The following is a 22,451-nucleotide window of genomic DNA, read 5'->3' as shown; positions in this document are numbered from 1 at the left end:
AATGAAAAAATGTGAATGGAGGAAGAAAAGCAGAATGGGATTCATGATTAAAACAAAAATCCACACGATGTGCATTTACAAAAGCTAAAAATGTATTTGACTGGGTAGGAATATTCCTTTCTCTTCTAGGTAGATTGCCCAGGTTCATAATAAATTAAATAAATAACATGTATCATAAAGGCTGTTTGCTAAGCAGACTATCCTACACCAGAGGGTGGGACAGCCAGGGAAAACTGCCTATCTAGTGAAAAGAGGACCAACAAATGAGCACTGGTTTTCAATGGTCATGAAAACATGAAGTGAGTGATACAGTGTCCAGTTTAACCCACCACCTGGAAACTTTTTCCTAATTGGGGTAGTTATGCAGAACAATATATTGAACACAAACATTTGATGACTAGCGTCAGATTTTATTTTTATAGGAAAACGTCTCAGTCCTTTACCCATAAGAGTGCATACAAAGTTGGGGAGGGGGAGCCTAGCGGCTTTCACGGTCATAGTCATCCGATATCATGCAAGACGGATCAGAGGAGCTGGTTCACATTATTAAAAGATTCTCCAATTTTCTTTCACAAGCACTTTGTGCTTGAAAATATAAAAACTTGCCAAATCATTTAGTACTTAAAATTAACACCCTCATCATCTTGTGGTTTAAATGATGGCAGAACAATAACTCAAGGTATTTGCTTTATTAATATAATTAGTATTCTTAGATCTTTTAAAATTGGTCTTCTTGAACCTTAGGGGGAAATGATTTCAAAAGGCTGAATACATATGCTCATTCAAGATACAATTTCTTACACATCCAACCTTTGTAATTTGGATTATAGAGCAGTACAGAGTAATTCTGGCACCAACTCTTTGGCAATGTTGTTTGAAAACAAAGATACCATTACACACATGACCCAGCATTTTTTATGTTGCATTGGATGTAAGTAAATAGGTCTTAACATAAAAACCATGACTAATTTTTTTTTCTTAAAAATATGGTAATTAAGAGGCACTCCCTAGTTCAAAAGCTCAGAGCTGAAATCTAGGTAGTTTGAATACACCTTAGAAAGAGAGAAGCTCCAAATAGCATAAACTTAACAAAACTTTTGGTTTAAGCATTAAGTTTTCAGGTAATCTCTTCCGGGGTAGCAATATAAAAAGATTAAGAAATAACAATGTTTGACAAAGTATTTGACTTTCCCCAAAATATCTACGCCTTTAAGTAGAAGGATCTGAATGCCAGTCTGCTTATGAAATCTACCATCTGGTGATCCTGAGCAAAATACTTAATATCTCTGATTCAAATTCCTTGTCTATCAGAATGAGACTTAATATACAGTTATTTATATTTAATATATTAATTTCTAAATTAAAACAATAAAGCAGTTAAATGATAAATGTGAAAATGCTAGTCTCAATCATTACTAACATATTTATTATCCAGCAATTGCCTTATCCAAATAGATAATCTTAAAAGAGCCTTTAATCAGTATCAGTCACTTCTTTACATAACTTTAAACCAGAGGGCTAATTACGCATGACACAAATCTTACCAACGGTACTATTTAACATAAACTTATAGAAACGATAGTTTTGCATCACTTTATGTCATAGGGCTGATTATACACAACAGAAATCTCGCCAACAGAACTGAACTATTTTAGCTTAAAGGAGACTTTAAGACTTTAAGAGACCGAAATGATACTAACAGTCCAAATCCTATTTAAAGAAGCCAACAAAAGGGGAAAGCTGCGATGGATAAACGGACACCTTCTTGACATAAGTTTACCTCCCAAGAAAAAACCAAAAATACACACCTCAAGCAACTAGTGCCTGCAAGATGGAAAAAGAACAAGTCTCAATGACACTGAATGACAGCAGAGACGTCTCCTAAAATTCAGGTCTTCCTACTACTTCCCTTGCAAACTAAGACAACACAACACACAAAAGCAGAAACCCACCAACACGCAAGGCACCAGCTTGCCCTCTTGGATCTCCTTTTTGAGTCGCTCCAAGGAAAGGGGGCAGGCAGCTAAGGTGGATTTAATGAATGAAAGCGAGGACTGGGGGTTTGGGCAAGTGCACGAGACGGACCCTACCTTTCACAGACTTCCCAACACTGTGTAAGCGAGTGATTGAACTGTAGTTTCGGGCCACGTTCTTCAAAAACGCTTCCATCTCTTCCTGGTGGTGGTAGCCGAAGTCCAGCGCACCCCCCAAGGGCAGCAGCAGCCCTAGCCAGAGGCGGACGAAGTCCATGTTCTGGAGATGAATACAAATAACAAAGCTGAGAACAGAGGCGGGAAGGGCTGCGGCGGTCCCCGGCTCGGCTCAGCGCTGTACCGTCAGGTCCCCTGACCCCACCGCTGCCCGCGCCCGGGAAGGTGAACGTGGGAAGCAGCACCTTCGAGAGTTGGTGTGAGCGGAGCCCGGGCAGCCCCGAGTGGCCTCCATCCCACCGCCCTCCCCTTCCTCCTTCCCTCCCTCGGGTCCGCGAGCCGCCGCCGCGGGCAGCTGCCAGGAGCTCCGCGCGTCCTCAGCCTCACCCTTGCCCAGGCGCGCACCTCCACCCGCCGCCGGCAGCCCGCCGGGGCCCGACATTATAGCCGGGCGGGGGGACGGGCGCTCCCGGACCCCGCCCCCGGCGCCTGACTGACGTGCCGCCGGCCCACTCGGGCGCCGCGCGGGTCCCTGGTGGGCGGGGCCGGAGCCGCTCAGCGCCCTTCGCACCTGGGCGGACTGGAACCCGCGCGGCGCGGGCTTACCGGGGTGCGGCGGCCCGTGCGGGTGCGCGGTCGAGGGTGGCGGAGCGCGGTGTAATCTTTGAGTCGCCTGTCGCGGTCTCAGGCTTTGCCGGTGCCCTGGCTTGGAAGCGTGTCCTGCCCTCGGCCACGGCTCCGGCGAAGGGCATGCGGGCGTTTGGGTGTCTCCAGCTGCTGCGAGTGTGCAGCTGTGGAGCCGGGCCCTTGGCTCGGCTGCAGCCCCGGGACGCCTGCAGCCCGGGACGCCGTGAGAGCTCTGCACGTCGGAGCGGCTGCGTCCCAGCTGTGGCAGGCTCCCGGGCCGTGCTCTGAAGACGCGTGGGATTCAAGAGAGAAGAACGCGTGTGTGTATAAGTTTTCAATTGCCAACTGTGCAGTATAGGAGAATTTCCGACAAATTTACTTGGTGCGTGAGATTGGCTACATCAGTTAAATTTAAAACTTGGAAATCACATGGAAGAAACACAGCCACAATTTGTAAATCCAACACTCCCTAGGCCAATTTTACTTCTCTGTTTCTTAAACGCTTCTTTCTGGAAGGATAGGGTGGTCTACATTTGCACCAGGGAGAACAGATCTCACCAAAACCCAAGAGGCGGTTTATGGTGGTGTGGGCCAAGACCTCACACACCTGTCATACATTTGGAATAACATTCCTCTTTAACAGATTAAAAAATACTAGTGCACCACTGAAAACTAACTGAACAGATTTTCTCCCGGTGAGGTCCTGGAAAGGACATTTTTAAAAAGCTTCGAGTGAATCAAATATGCATCCGGAGCTGAAAACCGCTATTGATTTGCCTGCCTCTTCTTTGTTGCAGACACAGATAACTATTGTAGAATTGAGCTCTCAGGAACAATGAGGCCTCCTGTGATTCCCAAGCACCAGAGCCTGGAGGGATAAAGCCTAAGACTGGTGTCAAAAGATTTGGGTTCCAATCCTCACTCCTATACCTACCAAACTAAAGTTGGCAGGCACATTGTAAGAACTGTATGAGGTGCTTATTAAATAATCTAGTTTAATTCATAAGCCTTTAGACAGACTTTTCTAAGTGTTGGAAAATCTTGATGTTGTTGGGTTTTTGAGCAGATTTCTTTTTAAGCATGCAGCAGCTACTATGCTGTGACATCTACTAGGTGGCTTGAAGAGGTTCTTTTACTGCCATTCACTGACAAAGAGGCTTCAAAGGAGGTGGAGCAGGGTTTAGGAGTTAACATTTAGGCAAAGTTACTATAAAAATGGGAAAGGCAGCTGAGGAGGAACAAAGTGAAAGCTGGCTGATTGGACTTTAGAAATGATACATTTGTTATAGAAGAAAGTAGCAGTTACAGGATTTCCTTCAGTGGTACTGTGGCTGGAGACTGGAGATAGGGTGGCTTTGTCAATATTGAAGTAGAGATTGCAAGGGTTGTTGTACCAAAAAAACAAAGGGGTGAAGTATAGTTGAAATTACTACCCTTGGGATTCACAGTAGGGAGGAAGGGAAGCAAATTCAGAGGAGAACCAATCAGAGAATGGAGGGAGAGAGTACAGAGAATTGAGGGCTGAAGGTCTAAAACCTAGTGACTCAAAGTGTGGTCTAGGCCGATGCCCAACCAACTGAGCCACCCAGGTCTGCCTTCCTTTGGCTCAGGTCATGGTCTGGGGGTTCTGGGATGGAGCACCAGGTCCGGTTTCCTGCTCTGTGGGAGCCTGCTTCTCCTTCTCCCTGCCACTCCTCCTGCTTGTACTCTTATCTTTCCCTGTGTCAAATAAATAAATAAAATTAGAAGAAAAAAAAGTGTGTTCCAGGAAGAGCACTGACATCACCTGTAAGCTTGTTGGAAAGGCAGGCTCCTTTGTCCCATACAAACCTACTGAATCAGAATGTGAATTTTAATAAGATTCTAGTTCATCCATATGTGCATTCGAATTTGATCTGCACTGGTCTAGACATAGTAAAGGCTTAGTTAGGGTCTAGTGAGAAATAAAGAAAAATAGAAGGTTGGTCTAATAGAGTAATACTCTGAAGTATAAGACTTCAGAGTTGATCTTTCTAAGTATGACACCACTAACAATAAAACCACAATAAAGAGGCTAATAATTTGATGACGCAAAAAATGTATAACTTCTATAAAGGAAAACTCAGCATAAATGTTACCAGAAAAATTACAAACTGGAAGAAAGAATGGCCAAAACCAAGAATGGACAAAAGATAATAATTAGCAGCTCACAAAAGGAGTAATACAAATGACCAATAAACATAGTAAAAGCTACCAACCTGATTAGCAATCAAAGAATTTGTAAGTTGTTTTTTTAAAAAGATTTTATTTATTTATTTGACACAGAGAGATCACAAATAGGCAGAGAGGCAGGCAGAGAGAGAGAGAGGAGGAAGCAGGCTCCCCGCTGAGCAGAGAGCCCGATGCCATGCGGGGCTCCATCCCAGGACCCTGAGATCTCGATCTGAGCCGAAGGCAGCGGCTTAACCCACTGAGCCACCCAGGTGCCCCAAGAATTTATAAGTTTAAAGGGCAAAATAGTATTGTGTTTTGCATTTCACTAAGAAAGATTTAAAAGATGGACAGTATTTGGATAAGATCCGAGGAAATGGCATTTCTGCTGTTTAAATGGTACTATAAATTGATATAATACTATCTGGAGAACTATCTGGGAATAGACATCAACATTTAAAATATGTTCTTTTCTAGGAATTTAAGTTATGCAGGAACTCAAAGAAGTGCTAAGTTTGTATATGTTAGGACTGTTATTAGCACCACTGTTTTTAATTGTAAAAAAAAATAGATAAGTGTAAATTTTAAGTAATAGTAGACTGATAATGTCAGTGGTTCTCAACTGGGATAAGATTGGCCACAGAAGCCATTTGGAAGAGCTGGAAATATATTTTTTTTAAAAAGATTTTATTTATTTATTTGAGAGCGAGAGGGAGTGCTCAAGCTCACAGGGGCAGGTGGGGGAGGGGTGGGGGGAGGATCAGGGGGACAGACAGAAGGGGAGGAGCAGAGGGGGAGGGAAAGGGACAGAGAGATTATTTTGCTGATCACAGGGCCTCATGCCCAGCTCTATCTCAGGATCCTGAGATTATGACCTAAGCAGAAATCAAGAGTCGGATTCTTAACTTACTGAACCATTCAGGAGCCCCTAGCTGGACGCGTATTTAAGGGACCAGGGGGATGATAACACTGGCATGTAACTGGTAGATGGCAGGAATGCTATAGAACATCCTACAATGCACAGTCCAAGCCCTGCGATAAATTATCCAGCCCCAAATGTCAGTGTTGAGGTTGAGACACCCTGGGTTAGATAAAGAACATTACATCCATAAAATAAATTGTTTTTCAGCCATAATAATGATGATGTCTGTCTCTATTTATTGGCTGGGAAAGATAAATCATTCAGTGGCAAAAACCAAATTACAAAAGTAAAATGAATGATAAGATCCCATTTTGGAAAGCAAACAAAAAGGTCCTCCCGACAGCAAATTTAAAATGTTGCAAAATGCTGAGTGGTATGCTCTAGATGGCAACGTCTTGATTCTCTCTTTTGAATCTTTTTGTATTTTCTGAAAAAATTTTTCCAGGAAAGGGGTCCCTGAGTGGCTCAGTCGGTTAAGCGTCTGCCTTCGGCTCAGGTTGTGGTCCCGGGGTCCTGGGATCTATTTATTTGACAGAGAGAGATCACAAGCAGGCAGAGAGAGAGGAGGAAGCAGGCTCCCTGCTGAGCAGAGAGCCCGATTCGGGGCTCGATCCCAGGACCCTGAGATCATGACCTGAGCCGAAGGCTGTGGCTTAACCCACTGAGCCACCCAGGCGCCCGGGGTCCTGGGATCGAGTGCCGCATTGGGCTTCCTGCTCTGCGGGAAGTCTGCTTCTCCCTCTTCCTGCTGCTCCCCCTGCTTGTGCTCTCTCCCTGTCAAATAAATAAATAAAATATTAAAAAAATTTTTTTCCAGGAAACATGTTACTTCTTTTAAGCGGAAAAACAAGGCATTTTCATCTAAAAGCAGTAGAGAGCAAAAAGCACAGAAATATCTGAGATGAACGGTTCTGAAAGAATAGAGTATCTAAAATCCTTTGTACTGAGTTACAGAAGTGAAGAAGAATGAAGAAGTGAATTACAGAACTGAGAAAGGACACTGGAAATGGGATAGGAGGGACCTGAAAAGGGAGAGGATGGATCCGTCCTGCCCAAAGGCAGGAAGGTCTCCAATTTAGGGGCAGGAATTGGAACAGAGGGAAAGACTATAGCTCGGGGCTAGATACTTCAACAAACGTCAACAAGAATGAGAACAGAAGTGTCACTAGATTTTGTGATTTTTTTTTTTTTGAAAGATTTTATTTATTTGAGAGGGAGAGAGAGCAGGCGTAAGTCGGGGAGAGAGGGAGAGAGAGAAGCAGACTCCCCACTGAACAGGGAGCCCAATTCGGGCCTCAATCTCAGGACCTTGAGATCATGACCTGAGCTGAAGGCAGATGCTTAACCCACTGAGCTACCCAGGTGCCCAAGATTTTAAATATTTTAAACAGTACCAAGTTGTACTTCTATAAAATGTCAAAGTATAATTTTAAAATGTTATAAAATAATGCTCATACAAATACAGTTAAACACAGGTCAAGTTTTTAACTATTGAGAAAATCAGCAGTAAACAAAGATGATTTAAAGAAAGATAAGAGAAATAATGTGCATTTTCAGTATAAGAAAATACTGAAGTCATTCCAAATTATTGCTAAACTTAGATATAAATCTGATTAATGTCCTACAGGACAATAAACTATGACCTTTGGTGCTATCTTCTTTATAGAACAGAAATTATGAGCATCTTACCAATTTTCTATAAGTTAACAACTAAAATTCCTTTTTTAAAGGATAAGTTTAAATTTATACCTAGTAAATAAATTGAATCAATAATGAATAACCTACCCAAACCAGAAGTGTCAGGCCCTGCTCAGTTTACTGGTGAATTCTACCAAACATTTAAAGAAGAATTTATACCAATCCTCTACAAACTCTTTCAGAGGATAGAACCAGAGGGAACACTTCCTAATTTGTTCTATGAGGTCAGCATTACCCTAATACTAAAACTAGATAAAAGCATTATAAGAAAAGAAAACTATAGGCCAATATCTGTCATGAATATAGATGCAAAAATCCTTAACAAAATATTAGTAAATCAAATCCAAAGTATAAAAAAAATTATGTGTCATGACCAACTAGACTTTATCCCAGGTATGCAAACCTAGTTGAACATTCAAAAATTAATTAATGTTGGGGCGCCTGGGTGGCTCAGTGGGTTAAAGCCTCTGCCTTCAGCTCGGGTCATGGTCCCGGGGTCCTGGGATCAAGCCCCATATTGGGCTCTCTGCTCAGCGGGGAGGCTGCTTCCCTTCCTCTCTCTCTGCCTGCCTCTCTGCCTACTTGTGATCTCTGTCTGTCAAATAAATAAATAAAATCTTTAAAAAAATTAATTAATGTTATCCATCACATTCACAGATCAAAAAAGGAAAAATCACGTGATCATATCAATAGATGCAGAAAAAGCATTTAACAAAATCCAACACCCATTCATGATAAAAACTCTCAGTAAACTAGGAATAGAGGGAGATTTTCTCAACTTGATAAAGACTATCTACAAAAAACCTAAACTCACATCATACTTAATGGTAAGAAACTCAAAGCTTTTCCAGTAAGCTCAGGAACAAGCCAAGGATGTTCCCTCTCACTATTGATTTCAATTTTATACTGAAAGTCCTTCCTAATACAACAAGGAGGAAAAAAAAAAAGGCATACAACTGGGAAGGAGATATAAAACTGTTTTTGTTCACAGGTGATATGATTGTGTAGAAAATCCAAAAGAATTGACAAACTCCTGGAACCAATAAGTGATTATAGTAAGACTGTGGGATACACAGTTACTATTACAAAATCAATTGCTTTCCTATATACTAACAATGAATAAGTGGGATTTGAAGTTAAAAACATAATAGCATTACATTAGCACCCCCCCCCCCCCGCCAATGAAATACTTAGGTATAAAACCAACAAAATATGTACCAGATCTGTATGAGGAATACCACAAAACTCTGGTGAATGATATCAAAGAAGTAAAACAAATGGAGGGATATTCCATGTGTATGAATCCCAGTAGTGTGAGCTTGTGTGCCATGCTGCCTCCCGCAACATCCAGAGACCAAAGACTTTGTCCCCTTCCCGGAAGCAGCGGCGGAGGATGGCGAGGGCAGGAGCGGAAACAAGAGGTGTGACATCAACGGCTCGGGCGTGGCATTCAAGATTTTTGGAGATGAACTTCTTCCACCCAAATAGAATCATGTTTATTTAAGAAAAAAAAAAAAAAAAAAAGATAGGAAGGCTGGGAATAGTAAGACTCAGTATTGTCAAGATGTCAGTTCTTTCCAACTTTCTGTATAGATTCGATGCAAACCCAATCAAAATCCCAACAAGTTATTTTGTTGGTATTAACAACCTGATTTTAAAGTTTATATGGAGGGGCACCCGGGTGGCTCAGTCAGTTAAAGCGTCTGCCTTCAGGAACTTGGGTCCTGATCCTGAGTCCTGGGATAGAGTCCCACATTGGGCTCCCTGCCCAGGGGGGAGACTGCTTCTCCCTCTGCCTGCCATTACCCTTACTTGTACTCTCTTGGTCTCTCTCTCTTTCACTCTCTCTGATAAATAAACAAAATCCTTAAAAAAAAAAAAAAAGCTTATATGGAAAGGCTAAAGCTCCAGAATAGCTAACACAATGTTGAAAGAGAAGAACAAAGCTGGAGGACTGATGCTTTCCGACTTCAAGACTTACTCTATGGCCCCTGGGTGGCTCAGTGGTTTAAGCCTCTGCCTTCCGCTCAGGTCATGATCTCAGGATCCTGGGCTCAAGCCACATATCAGGCTCTCTGCTCAGCGGGGAGCCTGCTTCCCCCTTTCTCTCTGCCTCTATCCACCTCTCTGCCTACTTGTGATCTCTCGCTCTTTGTCTAATAAATAAGTAAAAGCTTAAAAAAAAAAGATTTACTCTAAAGCTACAGTAATCAAAGTAGCGTGGTACCAGTAAAAGAAGAGATAAATAGGTCAATGGAACAGAATAGAGTCCAAAAATAGACCTCCATATATACAGCCAACTGATCTTTGACAAAGGAGCAAATGTAATACAACAAAGCAAAATAGTCTATTTAATAAATGGTACTGGGACAACTGCACAGCCATAGGCAAAAAACCTGGATCTAGATGCTGTCCTTACACCCTTCACAAAAATTCATTCAAAATGGTTCATAAACCTAATGTAACACCTAAAAAGCTATAAAACTCCTAGAAGATAACAGAAGAAAGCCCAGATGATCTTGGGTGTGGTGACGGTTTTTGAGATATAATACCAAAGACAGGAATCATGAAAAAAAATTGATAAGGTGGGCTTTATTAAAATGAAAAACTTTTGTTTGGCAAAAAGACAATATCGAGAGAATTAGAAGACAAGACACAGGTTGAAAGAAATTATTTGCAAATGCACATCCAATAAAGGACTATTAACCAAAATATACAAAGAACTCCAAAGACTCAAGAATAGGAAAATAACTTGATTGGAAAATGGGCCTAAGACCTTAACAGACCCTTCTTCAAAGAAGATATACAGATGGCAAATAAGGGTATGAAATGATGCTCCCCATCATATGTTTTAATGAAAATTAAAATAACAGTAAGATACCACTATGCACCTGTCAGAAGAGCCAAAATCTGAAACATCAAATGCTGGTGAGGATATGGAACAGCAGAAACTCTAATATATTGCTGGTAGAAGTGCAAAATGGTATAGTCGCTTTGGAAGACAGTTTGATGATTCCTTACAAAACCAAACAAATTCTTTCCATACAATCCAGTAACCCTGCTCCATGGTATTTAGCCAAATGAGATTAAAAAAAAAAAAAAAGTATGTCCATACAAAAACCTGTACAATGATGTTTATCGAAGTTTTATTCATAATTACAAAACTTGAAACACTAAGACGTTCTTCAGTAGACTGTGATCCAATCCAGTAATGGCATGTTGTCCACTGCTAAGAAGAAATGAGCTATCAACCCATGATGAGATGGGGATGAACCTTGAGTGCATATTACAAAGAGAAAGAAGCCAATCTGAAAAGACTAAGTATAATATGAGTCCAACTATAGGACATTCTACCAAAGAAGGAATCATGAAAAAAAATTGATAGCAAGTGAAGCTAATGACGTAAGAGGCCACACATATGTAGCTCAGGAATCCAGGGGTCTCCTGCTACCAGGAAGGTGAGCATTCCTATGAGAACCCTCATAAGTCCAAATGGTATAAAGCAAAGAAACAATCATCATTCACTTATACGGAAGATTTCTTGAGCATTCCCAGACCTCACACAAATAACCTCTTTTGGACTTTTCTGGTATCTTAGGATACATCCTGATAGTGGAGGCACAATCTACATCCAGATAAAGCACAAATGCTCACAGACAAAGTTGTGAGCCACGGCGGCTTGATGCTGAGAAGCTGAGGGTAGTGAGTCGGGGCGCCACTCTTGCCCCTTGGGGTGCACACTGCCTCTCTGTTGGCTTGTGGCAAAGCAAACACTGAAGGCTAATTTTACTTTTCATCTTTTTCTGTAAAAGTGAAAATCAGAAACAGATACTGATGTAGGTCTTTTGTAAAAGCAAAGTGGTGTAATACGAACTCTTGAGAAGCAGAAGATACCTGTAAATGGGAAATCTCTGGACCTCTTTCTCAAATTTTTTATAAACCAAAAACTGCTCTAATACATTGCCTTAGAAAAGGCAAATTTTCTTGAAATTTCACATGTAAAATGATGTCCTAATGCCTCTCATTGATTCTTTCCACTGCCTACCATTTCCTATATCCCTAAGAGGGTATTTAGGTTAAGCCTGACTGTTCAGGTACCTCTCACTCTGCACTATACCTACCTCTTGCCAACTGTCTCCAGCAAATCAGATCTATCCCCCCACCGGAACTGGATTTGTTATTATCTGATAAACACAAAAGAAGAAAGGGACTCTACAATGTTGCCGAATAGAAAGATTATAATATTTAGCAAAGGATTTGGAAGTCGTTAGTGAAAAGCTAGATGGTTTCCATGACGGTCCAGAATTTGATCCTTCCCCTTAACTACCAAGGAGTGATATCTAAACAGTGGACCCAGAAATTTAAAGAACACAACAAAAATAAAAGAACACACAAAAATAAAAGGACTGGAATGCCTGGGTGGCTCAGTTGGTTAAGTGTCTGCCTTCTGCTCAGGTCATGATCCCAGGGTCCTTAGAATTGAGTCTTGCATGAGGCTCCCTGTTCAGCGGGGAGTCTGCTTCTCCCTCTCCTTCTGCCCCTGCCCCTGCTTGTGCTGTCTCTCTCTCTCTCGCAAATAAAATAAAATAAAATAAAATGACATGACTGAAAAATGCTATTTAAGTCATCAAAAAGCACAGCATATGGGCACCTGGGTGTCTCAGTCAGTTAATCATCTGGCTTTGGCTCAGGTCATGATCTCAGGGTTCTAGGGTCAAGTCACGCGTCGGGTTCTCTGCTCAGCAGGGAGCCTGCTTCTCCCTCTTCCTCTGCTTGTGCTCTCTCTCTCTCTCTGTCAAATAAATAAATAAAATCTTCAAAAGAAAAAAAAAAAAGGCACAGCCTAGTTCCTGGAAGAGTATGAGAAAACATAGCATGCCTGTAAAGGCATCCACCATCACCATTCTTTCCGTGGTCCCTCTTCAGCACTGGGTCATTGTGGGAGCAGACCTATATGTGGCTCTGTCCCACTCTCTTATTTTCACTTACTCACCCCTTTATCAAGTATTTGTTGTTTACTCTGTGCCAGGCACTAGGATGTTGCCTAAGGATTACAACTGTGAGCGAGACAGGCCAAATCCTGGTCCTCATGTAGCTTACGTTCTACAGGAGCCCAAATTCTCCAATAGAGAACATCATATGTTCTCAGAAACCTGGGATCTTTTCTGGGGGCTGGCTTGACATTCCTTTCTGCCTCTTATATCTTATCCTTAGTGGTGTGGACCACATTCTTCACTGCACAGCATGGCCTTCTTGGCTTAATATTTTCTCTATTTACTGAGAGTGAAGCAGAATTATAATTTAATCAGATCAAAGTTTGATCCAATAGCCCAGTAGGTGCTAACACACCACTTGAGAAACACTGTCAGGAAACACTGAAACAAGTGGAAAATTTAATCTGGTCCAGTAAGCTACCTCTAGAGTAAGTGAAGCATTGTGTTATAATTTTTTGTTTCCCTCATGGCGTCTAGGTCAGTGTGCAGTACGTGCTTGCTGATTTATAAATGTTACTCTAGGAAGGATAGAACATCAACATATAATACGTAATAAGCAACACAGTGACTTTTAGAAATTGTATCTTTGGAACCAGACAACCCAAATTTAAACCTTAGGTCTCTGTCACTTTCTATGTGTCCTTGAGGGTGTCACTTAACCTCTGTTTTCACATTCTTAATCTATAAAATGGGGCAAATCATGGTATCGATCTTACAGGATGATAGGGAATTTAAGGGATGCATATATTAAACGAGTTAGTATAAGCTAAGAGCTTATAACCAACAGTGGCATATTGGCAGTGCTTCATAAGATCCAGACTAAACCTATTATTATTATTACCACTAGTGAACATGAACAAAACAGAAAGAAAGGAATATAAGGCCTAATATATGTTTGTTTCTCTTTTATTTCTACATGCTAGCCTCTTCCAACGTACTCCCAGCAGTGGAATAGATCTTTACCAGTTGTGATAATTTACTATCAGGGAGCAATTGTTAGACCAATGACTTTTTCTCTTCAGAGCATGGTCTTTGAGCACAAAAGTAATTCTTTTCTGCTATGCTTTATATATATACATATATAAGTATATTATATATATAATATATACATATATATAAGTATATTATATACATATTATATATAATAGATTTGAAAGAAAGCTTCCTGGGCCTAATAAGACAAATTTCCAAAGCTAAGATGGTAACATTTAACATTGAATCTGGTCATTAGATTATGTAGGTATCAAACCATCGGATGTAAGAGCAGATGATAAATGTACTCTTATCTCTTTAGGAAATGGTGTAATCACCAAATTCTGTTTTCCTCTGTGCTTTGTATTAAATGTTGAGAAGTAGTCATCTTTGGCTCATTTTTAAAAATATATGTATTTTTAAAGATTTTATTTATTTATTTGAGAGATGGGTCACAGGTAGGCAGAGAGAGCAGAACAGAAGCAGACTCCCTGCTGAGCAGAGAGCCTGACTTGGGGCTCGATCCCGGACGCTGGGATCATGACCCGAGCAGCTAAAGGCAGAGGCTTTAACCCACTGAGCCACCCAGGTGCCCCTTGGCTCATTAAAAACAAAACAAAACAAAAAAACCTGTATATTTGAGAAACAAGTACCCCGACTTGTTAATATTCCATACCCACAAGGAAAAGGGGTGGGGGTGGGGAGAAAGAAAGAAAAAGATGTACATAAATTAGAATGACAAAGAGACTATTTGAATATAGTTGAAACTTATAAGTTTCACCTATTGCAGAGGCAGCTTTTAAACTGCTAAGAACTGATACTACACATGATTTTAGCCAAAAGGCTGTGAAGTGATATAGAGGATGCTTTAGACAACAGGTTTGAGCAATGGAAACCTGACCCAGGCTGAAGGGCCCCAAGTGACCCGGAGCCCCTGACTGAATACAGGTGATCCACCTCAAAACACCCTAGACCCTAACCAACCAATGGGCTACTTATAACCAGGAAGAGTCACCAGAAAAGAGAGCACTCCTCACGTCCTCCCCATACCCCTTCACCCTCCCTCTTTAAAGCAGCCCCCACCCACAGCCTCCTAGCTGACAGAATCCCCCTCTTTGTCCTCCCTCCTCCCCCACCCCAAGTATTCAGTACACTTCTATTTTCTTTGTCCTGCCTCCAGGGAATCCTTTAATGGCCCACCCCATGAGCTCCCCCCCCCCCATTTGGAGGCCCTCCACCAATCAGGAGTGACACCTCATTTAGACACAGTCTAATCATTTACTTTCCAGTCGATTGTTTTAAAAAGAGCCCAAATCTTGTCCATTCAACAATGGGCTCCACAAAGTCAAATTATAAATACATTCAGATAACACTCAAAGCAAACTCTCTTGTCTTCTCATGCTTAATTGATTCATTCATTCAGGGTGCCAGTGTTATGGGATTTTTTTCCTTGGTCGGTGCCCCTGGTTCTTGGTCACACGGCTTGGAAGAATGGAGAGGCCCACCAGAGTGGTGAGCAGAGCAAGGAGATGGTACAAAGCTCCCAAAGAGGGAGGGGACCCGAGAGGGTTGCCATAGGAGTTTCGGAGTCTAGGGGTTTTTATGGGCTCCTTGGAGGTCTGTTTTAATCTGATGAACCCTCCTGTGCCTGTCATCCAATTAGGTTTTTGTCACCTGTGTATGTATCTATGGGAAAGGCTGGAGGGCTCCTTGGGGGGGGGTGTGTGTGTAAAATCCTTCTAAGGGCGGTTTTTCCTCTTAGGGTGGGGCACCTTGTCCTTGCCCACCTGCCTTCCAACTATCCTTCATCACCAGTAATTATTTATTGAGCATTTAATAATATGCTAAGCACTGGGAATGCCATGGATGATGGGAGAAACAGCGGTCACTTTAATAGAGCTCATATTCTATTAGGGAAAACTTCAACCACCACTCAATGACCATGTTGATCTGTGTTACAAACGGGAAATTGTAGATACTGTGACCCAGACTAACAGAAGGTTCTAACTGGATAGGGGTGGCCATGAGTGGAGGTCAAACAAGGCTTCTAGAAGGTGTGTCTAAGTCGAAGCCTGGAAGGAAGTAGAAATAGAGGGCCTGGGCAAAGACAATCGTATGCTTTATTTTGCATGCTCATGTAATTTTTATTGTATTTCTTCACACACATCAGAAACAATATTGAGATAATGATAAGCTGTTTTGTTTTGGGAGGCATATTAAGCTCGAAGACTGAATTTGTCTTTGCCAGCACTTAACACAGTTTTGCTATGGGAATCTCACAAGCCCAGAGCATACAGTGTAAGTTCTCCTAATAAACTAATTAAGAAATAACATACCCCAAACCAGTGATAGATTAGTTACATAATTCCAGGCAATGGGAAAAGAAAGGAATAAAGTCCAGATGTAGCTGGGGTAGTGCCTTCATATGAGTTGGTACTAAGGTTACAGGACTGCCTTCCATATTGTTGGAAAAGAGTGGCCTTTACCATGTAGGAGCTAATTGCTCCAAGGTCTTTGGAGAGCTATTTACGTCAGCTATACCATGCCTTGTCCTAACCAAACATTTTTGGACAGGCCTCACAAACTTTTGGTATTTATAGTCAAAATGTCCCCTGGCCATTGTTGCTTCTCTGTGTGCTTTTATTGATATGCCCCTGGTGGGGTCCAGAGTTCCTAAGACCTTTGGAAATTCCTGAGGGATGAGAGTTTAAAGGTGTCTTGTTATGTTAATTAGGTGATTTGGGGGGGCAGTGGGGGGCGGACCACACCTAAGAAGGGGACTGGTTGCCAGGAGAACCAAACATGTGATTAGATGGTTGGAACTTGAACTAGTGAAAAAAAGACAGTCTCTTCAACAAATAGTTTTGGGAAAATTGGACAGCCACATGCAGAAGAATGAAACTGGATCATTTTTTTTTTAACACCATACACAAAAATAAACTCAAAATGGATGAAAGACCTAAATGTGAGGGGATCCTGTGGGGCTCAGTCAGTTAAGCGTCTGCCTTTGACTCAGGTCATGATCCTCAGGTCCTGGGATTACCTGCATTGGGCTCTCTGCTCAGCAGGGAGTCTGCCTCTCCCTCTCCACCTAACTGTTCCCCAGACCAGGCTCTCTCTCCTGCTCTCTCTCACGAGCTCTTTCTCTCAAATAAATAGATAAATAAAATCTTTAAAAAAAAAAAAAAAAAAGGACCTAAATGTGAGACGGGAATTCAACAAAATCCAAGAGGAGAACACAGGCAGCAACCTCTTCGACCTCAGCTGCAGCAACTTCTTGCTAGACGGGTCTCCAAAGGCAAGGGAAACAAAAGCAAAAATGATTGAGACTTCATCAGGATAAAAAGCTTTTGTACCACAAAGAAAACAGTCAACAAAATCAAAAGACAGTCTACAGAGTGGGAGAAAATATTTGCAAATGTCTTATCAGATAAAGGGCTAGTATCTAAAAATCTATAAAGAACTTATCAAACTTAACACCCAAAGCACAAATAATCCAGTCAAGAAATGGGCAGAAGACATGAACAGACATTTTCTTCAGAGAAGACATCCAGATGGCTAACAGACACAAGAAAAAGTGGTCAACATCGCTCGGCATCAGGGAAATGCAAATCAAAACCACAGTAAGATACCATTTCACACCAGTCAAAATGGCTAAAATTAACAAGTCAGGAAACACTAGGTGTTGGTGAGGATGTGGAGAAAGGGGAGCCCTCCTCCACTGTTGGTGGGAATGCACGCTGGTGCAGCCAGTCTGGAAAACAGTATGGAGGTTCCTTAAAAACTTAAAAATAGAGCTACTCTATGATTCAGCAACTGAGCTACTAGGTATTAACCCAGAAGATATAAATGTAGTGATGCCAAGGGGCATGTGCACCCCAACGTTTATAGCAGCAATGTCCACAATAGCCAAACTATGGAAAGCCCAGATGTCCATCAACAGATGAATGGATAAAGATGTGGTGTGTATATAAAAAGGAATATTATTCTACCATCAAAAAAATAAAATCTTACCATTTGCAATTATATGGATGGAACTAGAAGGTATTATGTCAGATGAAATAAGTCAATCAGAGAAAGCCAATTATTATATGATTTCACTCATTGTGGAATTTAAGAAACAAAACAGGATCACAGGGGAAGGGAGGGAAAAACAAGATGAAATCAGAGAGGGAGACAAATGATAAGAAACTCAACTATAGGAAACAAACTGAAGGTTGCTGGAGGGGAGGGAGTGGGGGGATGGGGTAACTGGGTGGTAGGCATTAAGCAGGGCACTTGGTGTAATCGAGCAGTGGGTGTTAATATACAACTGGTGATGAATCATTGAACTCTACTTCTGAAACTAATAATACACTATATGTTAATTAATTGAATTGAATTGAAGTTAAATTAAATTAAAAAAAATATATAGAAAGTTAGGACTTTCAATCCCACCCCCTTAGTCAAAGGGAGATGGGACTTGGAGGTTGACTCAATGACCAATGATTTAATCAACTGTGTCTCTCGCAAACGTGTTTGGAGAGGTTCCAGGTTGGTGAGCACGTGGAGATTCAAGGAGAGAGGCAAGCTTGGAGAACTGCTTTGGGAGAGCCCGTGCAGCCAGGACAGTCTCTGAAAGTATGGTTTTTTGGGAAGTCAGAGAAAAACCAGACATGAGATCGGATAGCTGATGTAGGCCAGATGCCTCCCCTCCTCCACTTAAGAATTACGGGATGCAGTTGGCATGGAAATAACCCCTGAAGGCATGAATATACCACATAATGCTAGGTGATATATTCGTGTTATAAATATTGAATTTCAGGAGTGGATGTCTTATTTTGTCATTTGTAACAGTGAAGCAACCGGGAGAGGGAGTGAAGGCGGGTTTGTATGGGGCAGGGCAGAGCCCTGAGCACAAGCAGCCGCTCAGAGACCTCGTCACTCCCCTGCTGACTCATGCGGTTGGCATGGTACAGCAGCTGGGCCCTCTGCTCCTGAGGTCCTGCCAGATCTCCTCCTTCACACCAGGGCCAGGTGTGGTGTGTTTACCCCAGACAAAGGTGCCTGCTACTCCTGGAAGTCATCCTCACGTGGACGGTGGTGGGGAGGGGTGGAGGCAGGGAGATAACATAATGTGGGCTCCAGCTGGGGTCCGCAGGCTCCGAGTTTTCCTTGCTTTCTCCTACTTTCCTTCTCGAAAGGAAAAGTAGACTGTCCCGTAGTCTGTCCAGTAGACTGCAGGGCCAGCACTGGACGCAGAAGCAATAGCCTTCCGCAGACCATTTAATGAGCTCCAACAATGACCCTTTCAAGGTCTTAAAACAAATACCTCACTCCATCACTCCTGGTGCTTCTACTTCTCTGACTAAACTCTGACTGACATAGGGAGTTAAACATACAGATTTTCAAGGTCTCGCAACCTGATGGAACCACTTCCAGCTGTTCCACCTTAGGCCACTTACTCAACCTCTCAGAGCCTCCCTTTTCCCATCTGTTACATGGGAACACTAATTCTTTCCTTCTAGAATTGTTGTGAGATCATAAATGAAACTCCTTTAATGGTGCCTTGCCTTCAACAACATTCTACACTTTTGTCGTTGCTAGGCTTGGGGAATATAATGGAGAAGAAGGCTAGCAAGTCCCTTTTCTGGTCAGGCTGGGGGGCTAGTGAGGACTATGGGTAAGTTAGGAAGAATGTAGTAAGTACACTCTGTTAAGTATTCCTATAAGGGGAAGAAAGAACAGTAAAGGAAGACTGGCTTAGTTTGGGTGGTGAGTGGGAGGTGGGGTGAGGTATGTCAAGAAAGGATTCCCAGAGGAAGTAGTATTTAGACTGAGACCCAAGGACACGTAGAAATCTTTTAAGCATTCTGAGAAGAGGGCACTGTGTGTTGCAGACCTGGGAGACAACCGAGAGGCAGTGACTGTTGGAGTTGGTTAGATATGCCCAGTGCTGGCTGTGCCAACCCCCACTGCCAGTGGGTCTTGAGTCCAGAGCAGGGAAGAGGGTGGACCTTGGGAAGTGAGTAGAACCCAGAACTGCAAAGCCTTGCTGGGAGCCAGGAGACCTAACCAGAAGACAACTGACCAGGCTGTGAGGTGCCTCTAGACTGAGAGAGGAAATAGAAAGCACTTTTAGGGTTGGTTTCTAGTAAGCAATGGTGACTTTCTTTATAAGAAGAGGAGAAGGAGGAAGAGCAGGAAAAAAGGAACCCAACACCATGAGTTACATAATGTGCCAGTGAAGGCCACGGGGAGGATCATGTGGGGACGTAGAGGAAGTTGGAGTTCTGTGAAGAGTATTCGCTGAATTGGAACTTGGCAGAGGCTCTCCTTGAACTGTGTGGCCCCCACTGCTACAGCATGGGAAGTTACTCGGCAGGAAGGCGACAGAAGGCCTTTATACACAACTGATAAGGAGGGTATATCTTCTTCAAGTGCCAGTCTTACTTGAAGATTATTTGGGGGGATATCTTATTTTAAAAATGTATCCAACAGATACATTATGGAGCAGAATGCAAATATCTTTTTTTTCTTTTTTTAGGATAAAATATAAGTCTTCAAAGAAATATAACAGTTGAGATCCGTTTCCTGCTCTTCCCTTAGATCCGGGTTAGTGAGTCCAAGGTGTCTCTGTTTTGATATTGGATGTCCTTGGGAGGAGAAAGAGCTTGACCAGAAGCTGGTCAACAAGCACCAGGGTAAGGCCCAGGACTTAGGAGAGTCAGGACTGAGCTTGATTTTGCTGGCAGGCTAACCCACCTCTGGGACTGGGGGACCCAGTGCAAAATGAAGATATGAGGTCCTTTATTCAAAGACTGGTAAGAATTTGAAGATGGTGAAGACAAGAATCCTGAGTAATGATGTAGGTCCCACACTCACGAAGCTGGTTCCATTTCTCTCCCCTCTACCAAACCCAAACCTGGGACACTTCGGAGACACCAGCTGAAAAGAGGGAGGGGTGTGAGAGAGAAAGAAAGAGAGAGAGAGAGGCACTTTCCCCCAGTTTTCCTATGTATAGCCTTTCACACCTCCCAGGGTCTTTGCCTTCTCTGAATGGTTGAGAAGAGGGTGGACAGGGCAAGATTCCACGAGGTTCCATGTTGTCAGTTAGTCCTGCTGGTGTCTCTGATGCCGGCCTGTGTTTTCCCACAAAAGTAAGCAGGAAGGCAAACCGTTTGTGGCTACCTGTGCACACCTCCTCTGTGCTTACAGATGGATGGGTCAGGAGAACACGAGGCTTGAGCTCTGCTATCTGGATTATATTGTGGTCTAGTTGCATGATAGCTGAAGTTGGATGGCTGAGCATCTTCCTACAAAATTTATAGGTGACCTATTAAAAAAAAAATTATAGGTCACCTAATCCAAACTGCTATTTCTCAAGATGATTAGGTCAGTCAGGGGAGGTAGGTACTAGTTCATAGAAAATGGCTTCCTCTGCAAGTTGTCACTGAGACCCAGCCCAGGACACTCACACACATTGCCACTACAGAATATTTGGCTTAATGTTAGGCAAGGAACTCAAGGCAGTATGGTTCATGGGACTGGGCCATGAAGAGCCTCCTTCAGCAGGTATATATTTTCTTTTCCCTCTTTAAAGGGCTTCCTTATGAGGCGCCTGGGTGGCTCAGTGGGTTGAGCCGCTGCCTTCGGCTCGGGTCATGATCTCAGGATCCTGGGATCGAGTCCCGCATCAGGCTCTCTGCTCTGCAGGGAGCCTGCTTCCCTCTGTCTCTCTCTGCTTGCCTCTCTGCCTACTGTGATCTCGCTCTGTCAAATAAATATCTTTTTTTTAAAAAAAGGGGCTTCCTTATGTGGTTGAAAATCTTACATTTCTAACCACCGCTCCCCACCCCAGCCTCTTTTTAAAGTTTTGTTTATTTAAGTGGGCGCCTGGGTGGCTCAGTGGGTTAAGCCGCTGCCTTCAGCTCAGGTCATGATCTCAGAGTCCTGGGATCGAGTCCCGCATCGGGCTCTCTGCTCAGCGGAGAGCCTGCTTCCCTCTCTCTCTTTCTGCCTGCCTCTCCATCTACTTGTGATTTCTCTCTGTCAAATAAATAAATAAAATCTTTAAAAAAAAATAAAGTTTTGTTTATTTAAGTAATGTCTACACTCAACATGGGATTCAAACTCACAACCCCAAGATCAAGAGTCACATGCTCTTCTGACTGAGCCAGCCAGGTACCTCTCTTCAATGCCTATTTCAGGAGTCACAATCTTTTCAAAAATTTTTTCTGACAGTCCTAGTCCTATATCGCTTTATGTTTTTCTGACCTAGTTTGCTGTTTGCCTAATAACTATTTCAACAAATACTTATTGAGCAACTGCTATGCACCAGATACATGTATCTTTCTATATTTAAAATTCACTCATTTATTCATTTATTATCTTGAGTGCCATTATGGCTTGTACATTTGTATCCTCCCCAAAATGCAAATGTTGAAAACCTAAGTCTAAGGTGAGAATATGAGGGAGGGATTTAGGTCTTGAGGGTGGAGCTCTCATGAGTGAAGTTAACGCTCTTATTAGAGACCCCACAATGCTCCATGGCTCCTTCCACCATAGGCAGATACAGCAAGAAGATGGCTGCCTTGGAACCAGGAAGCTCTTGCCAAACACCAAATCTGCTGACACCACATCCTTAACTTCTCATTCTCCAGAACTGTGAAAAATTTCTGTTATCACAGCCTGAACGGACAAGGACGAGGGCCTTCTATATCCAGGTGTTGGCTTCCAGTGGTAATCCTGAAAGACTAACTATCCCTGCCCCTGCTGTGGTAGCAGCTTTTTGAAGGTAGGAACTACTTTTGACTCATCCTTGTGTCTCCTTCAGCAGTAATCACAGCCCCTTCCCCTTACCATCTGTATCATCAACAAAAATAGTTGTTGTCTTCAAAGAAATAGATGCTATTTCGG

General features: G+C 42.5%; 1 protein-coding gene and 1 pseudogene across 6 annotated transcripts in view; both read right to left on the bottom strand.

Moving 5' to 3' along the window:
* CPM (carboxypeptidase M) overlaps positions 1-22,451 on the bottom strand; it is a 103,027-nt gene that overhangs the window by 68,311 nt on the left and 12,265 nt on the right. For 2 of the 6 annotated variants that reach the window (XM_059402494.1, XM_059402497.1), the window contains 2 exons: positions 2,757-3,061; positions 2,091-2,253 (listed from right to left, as the gene is read on the bottom strand). In XM_059402494.1, the coding sequence (XP_059258477.1) occupies positions 2,091-2,250 (160 nt within the window). In that variant the 5' untranslated portion in view covers positions 2,251-2,253; positions 2,757-3,061. Of the gene's footprint in view, positions 1-2,090; positions 2,254-2,537; positions 2,608-2,756; positions 3,062-22,451 lie in introns of those variants that run through there. The other 4 variants (XM_059402496.1, XM_059402498.1, XM_059402495.1 and 1 more) reach the window with 3 other exon arrangements.
* On the bottom strand, positions 14,279-14,409 carry LOC132021067 (U2 spliceosomal RNA; annotated as a pseudogene).

The sequence above is a fragment of the Mustela nigripes genome, chromosome 6 (genome assembly GCF_022355385.1).
Source record: "Mustela nigripes isolate SB6536 chromosome 6, MUSNIG.SB6536, whole genome shotgun sequence".
NCBI classification, from domain to species: Eukaryota; Metazoa; Chordata; class Mammalia; order Carnivora; family Mustelidae; genus Mustela; species Mustela nigripes.
This window is presented reverse-complemented; position numbering and strand designations above follow the sequence as displayed.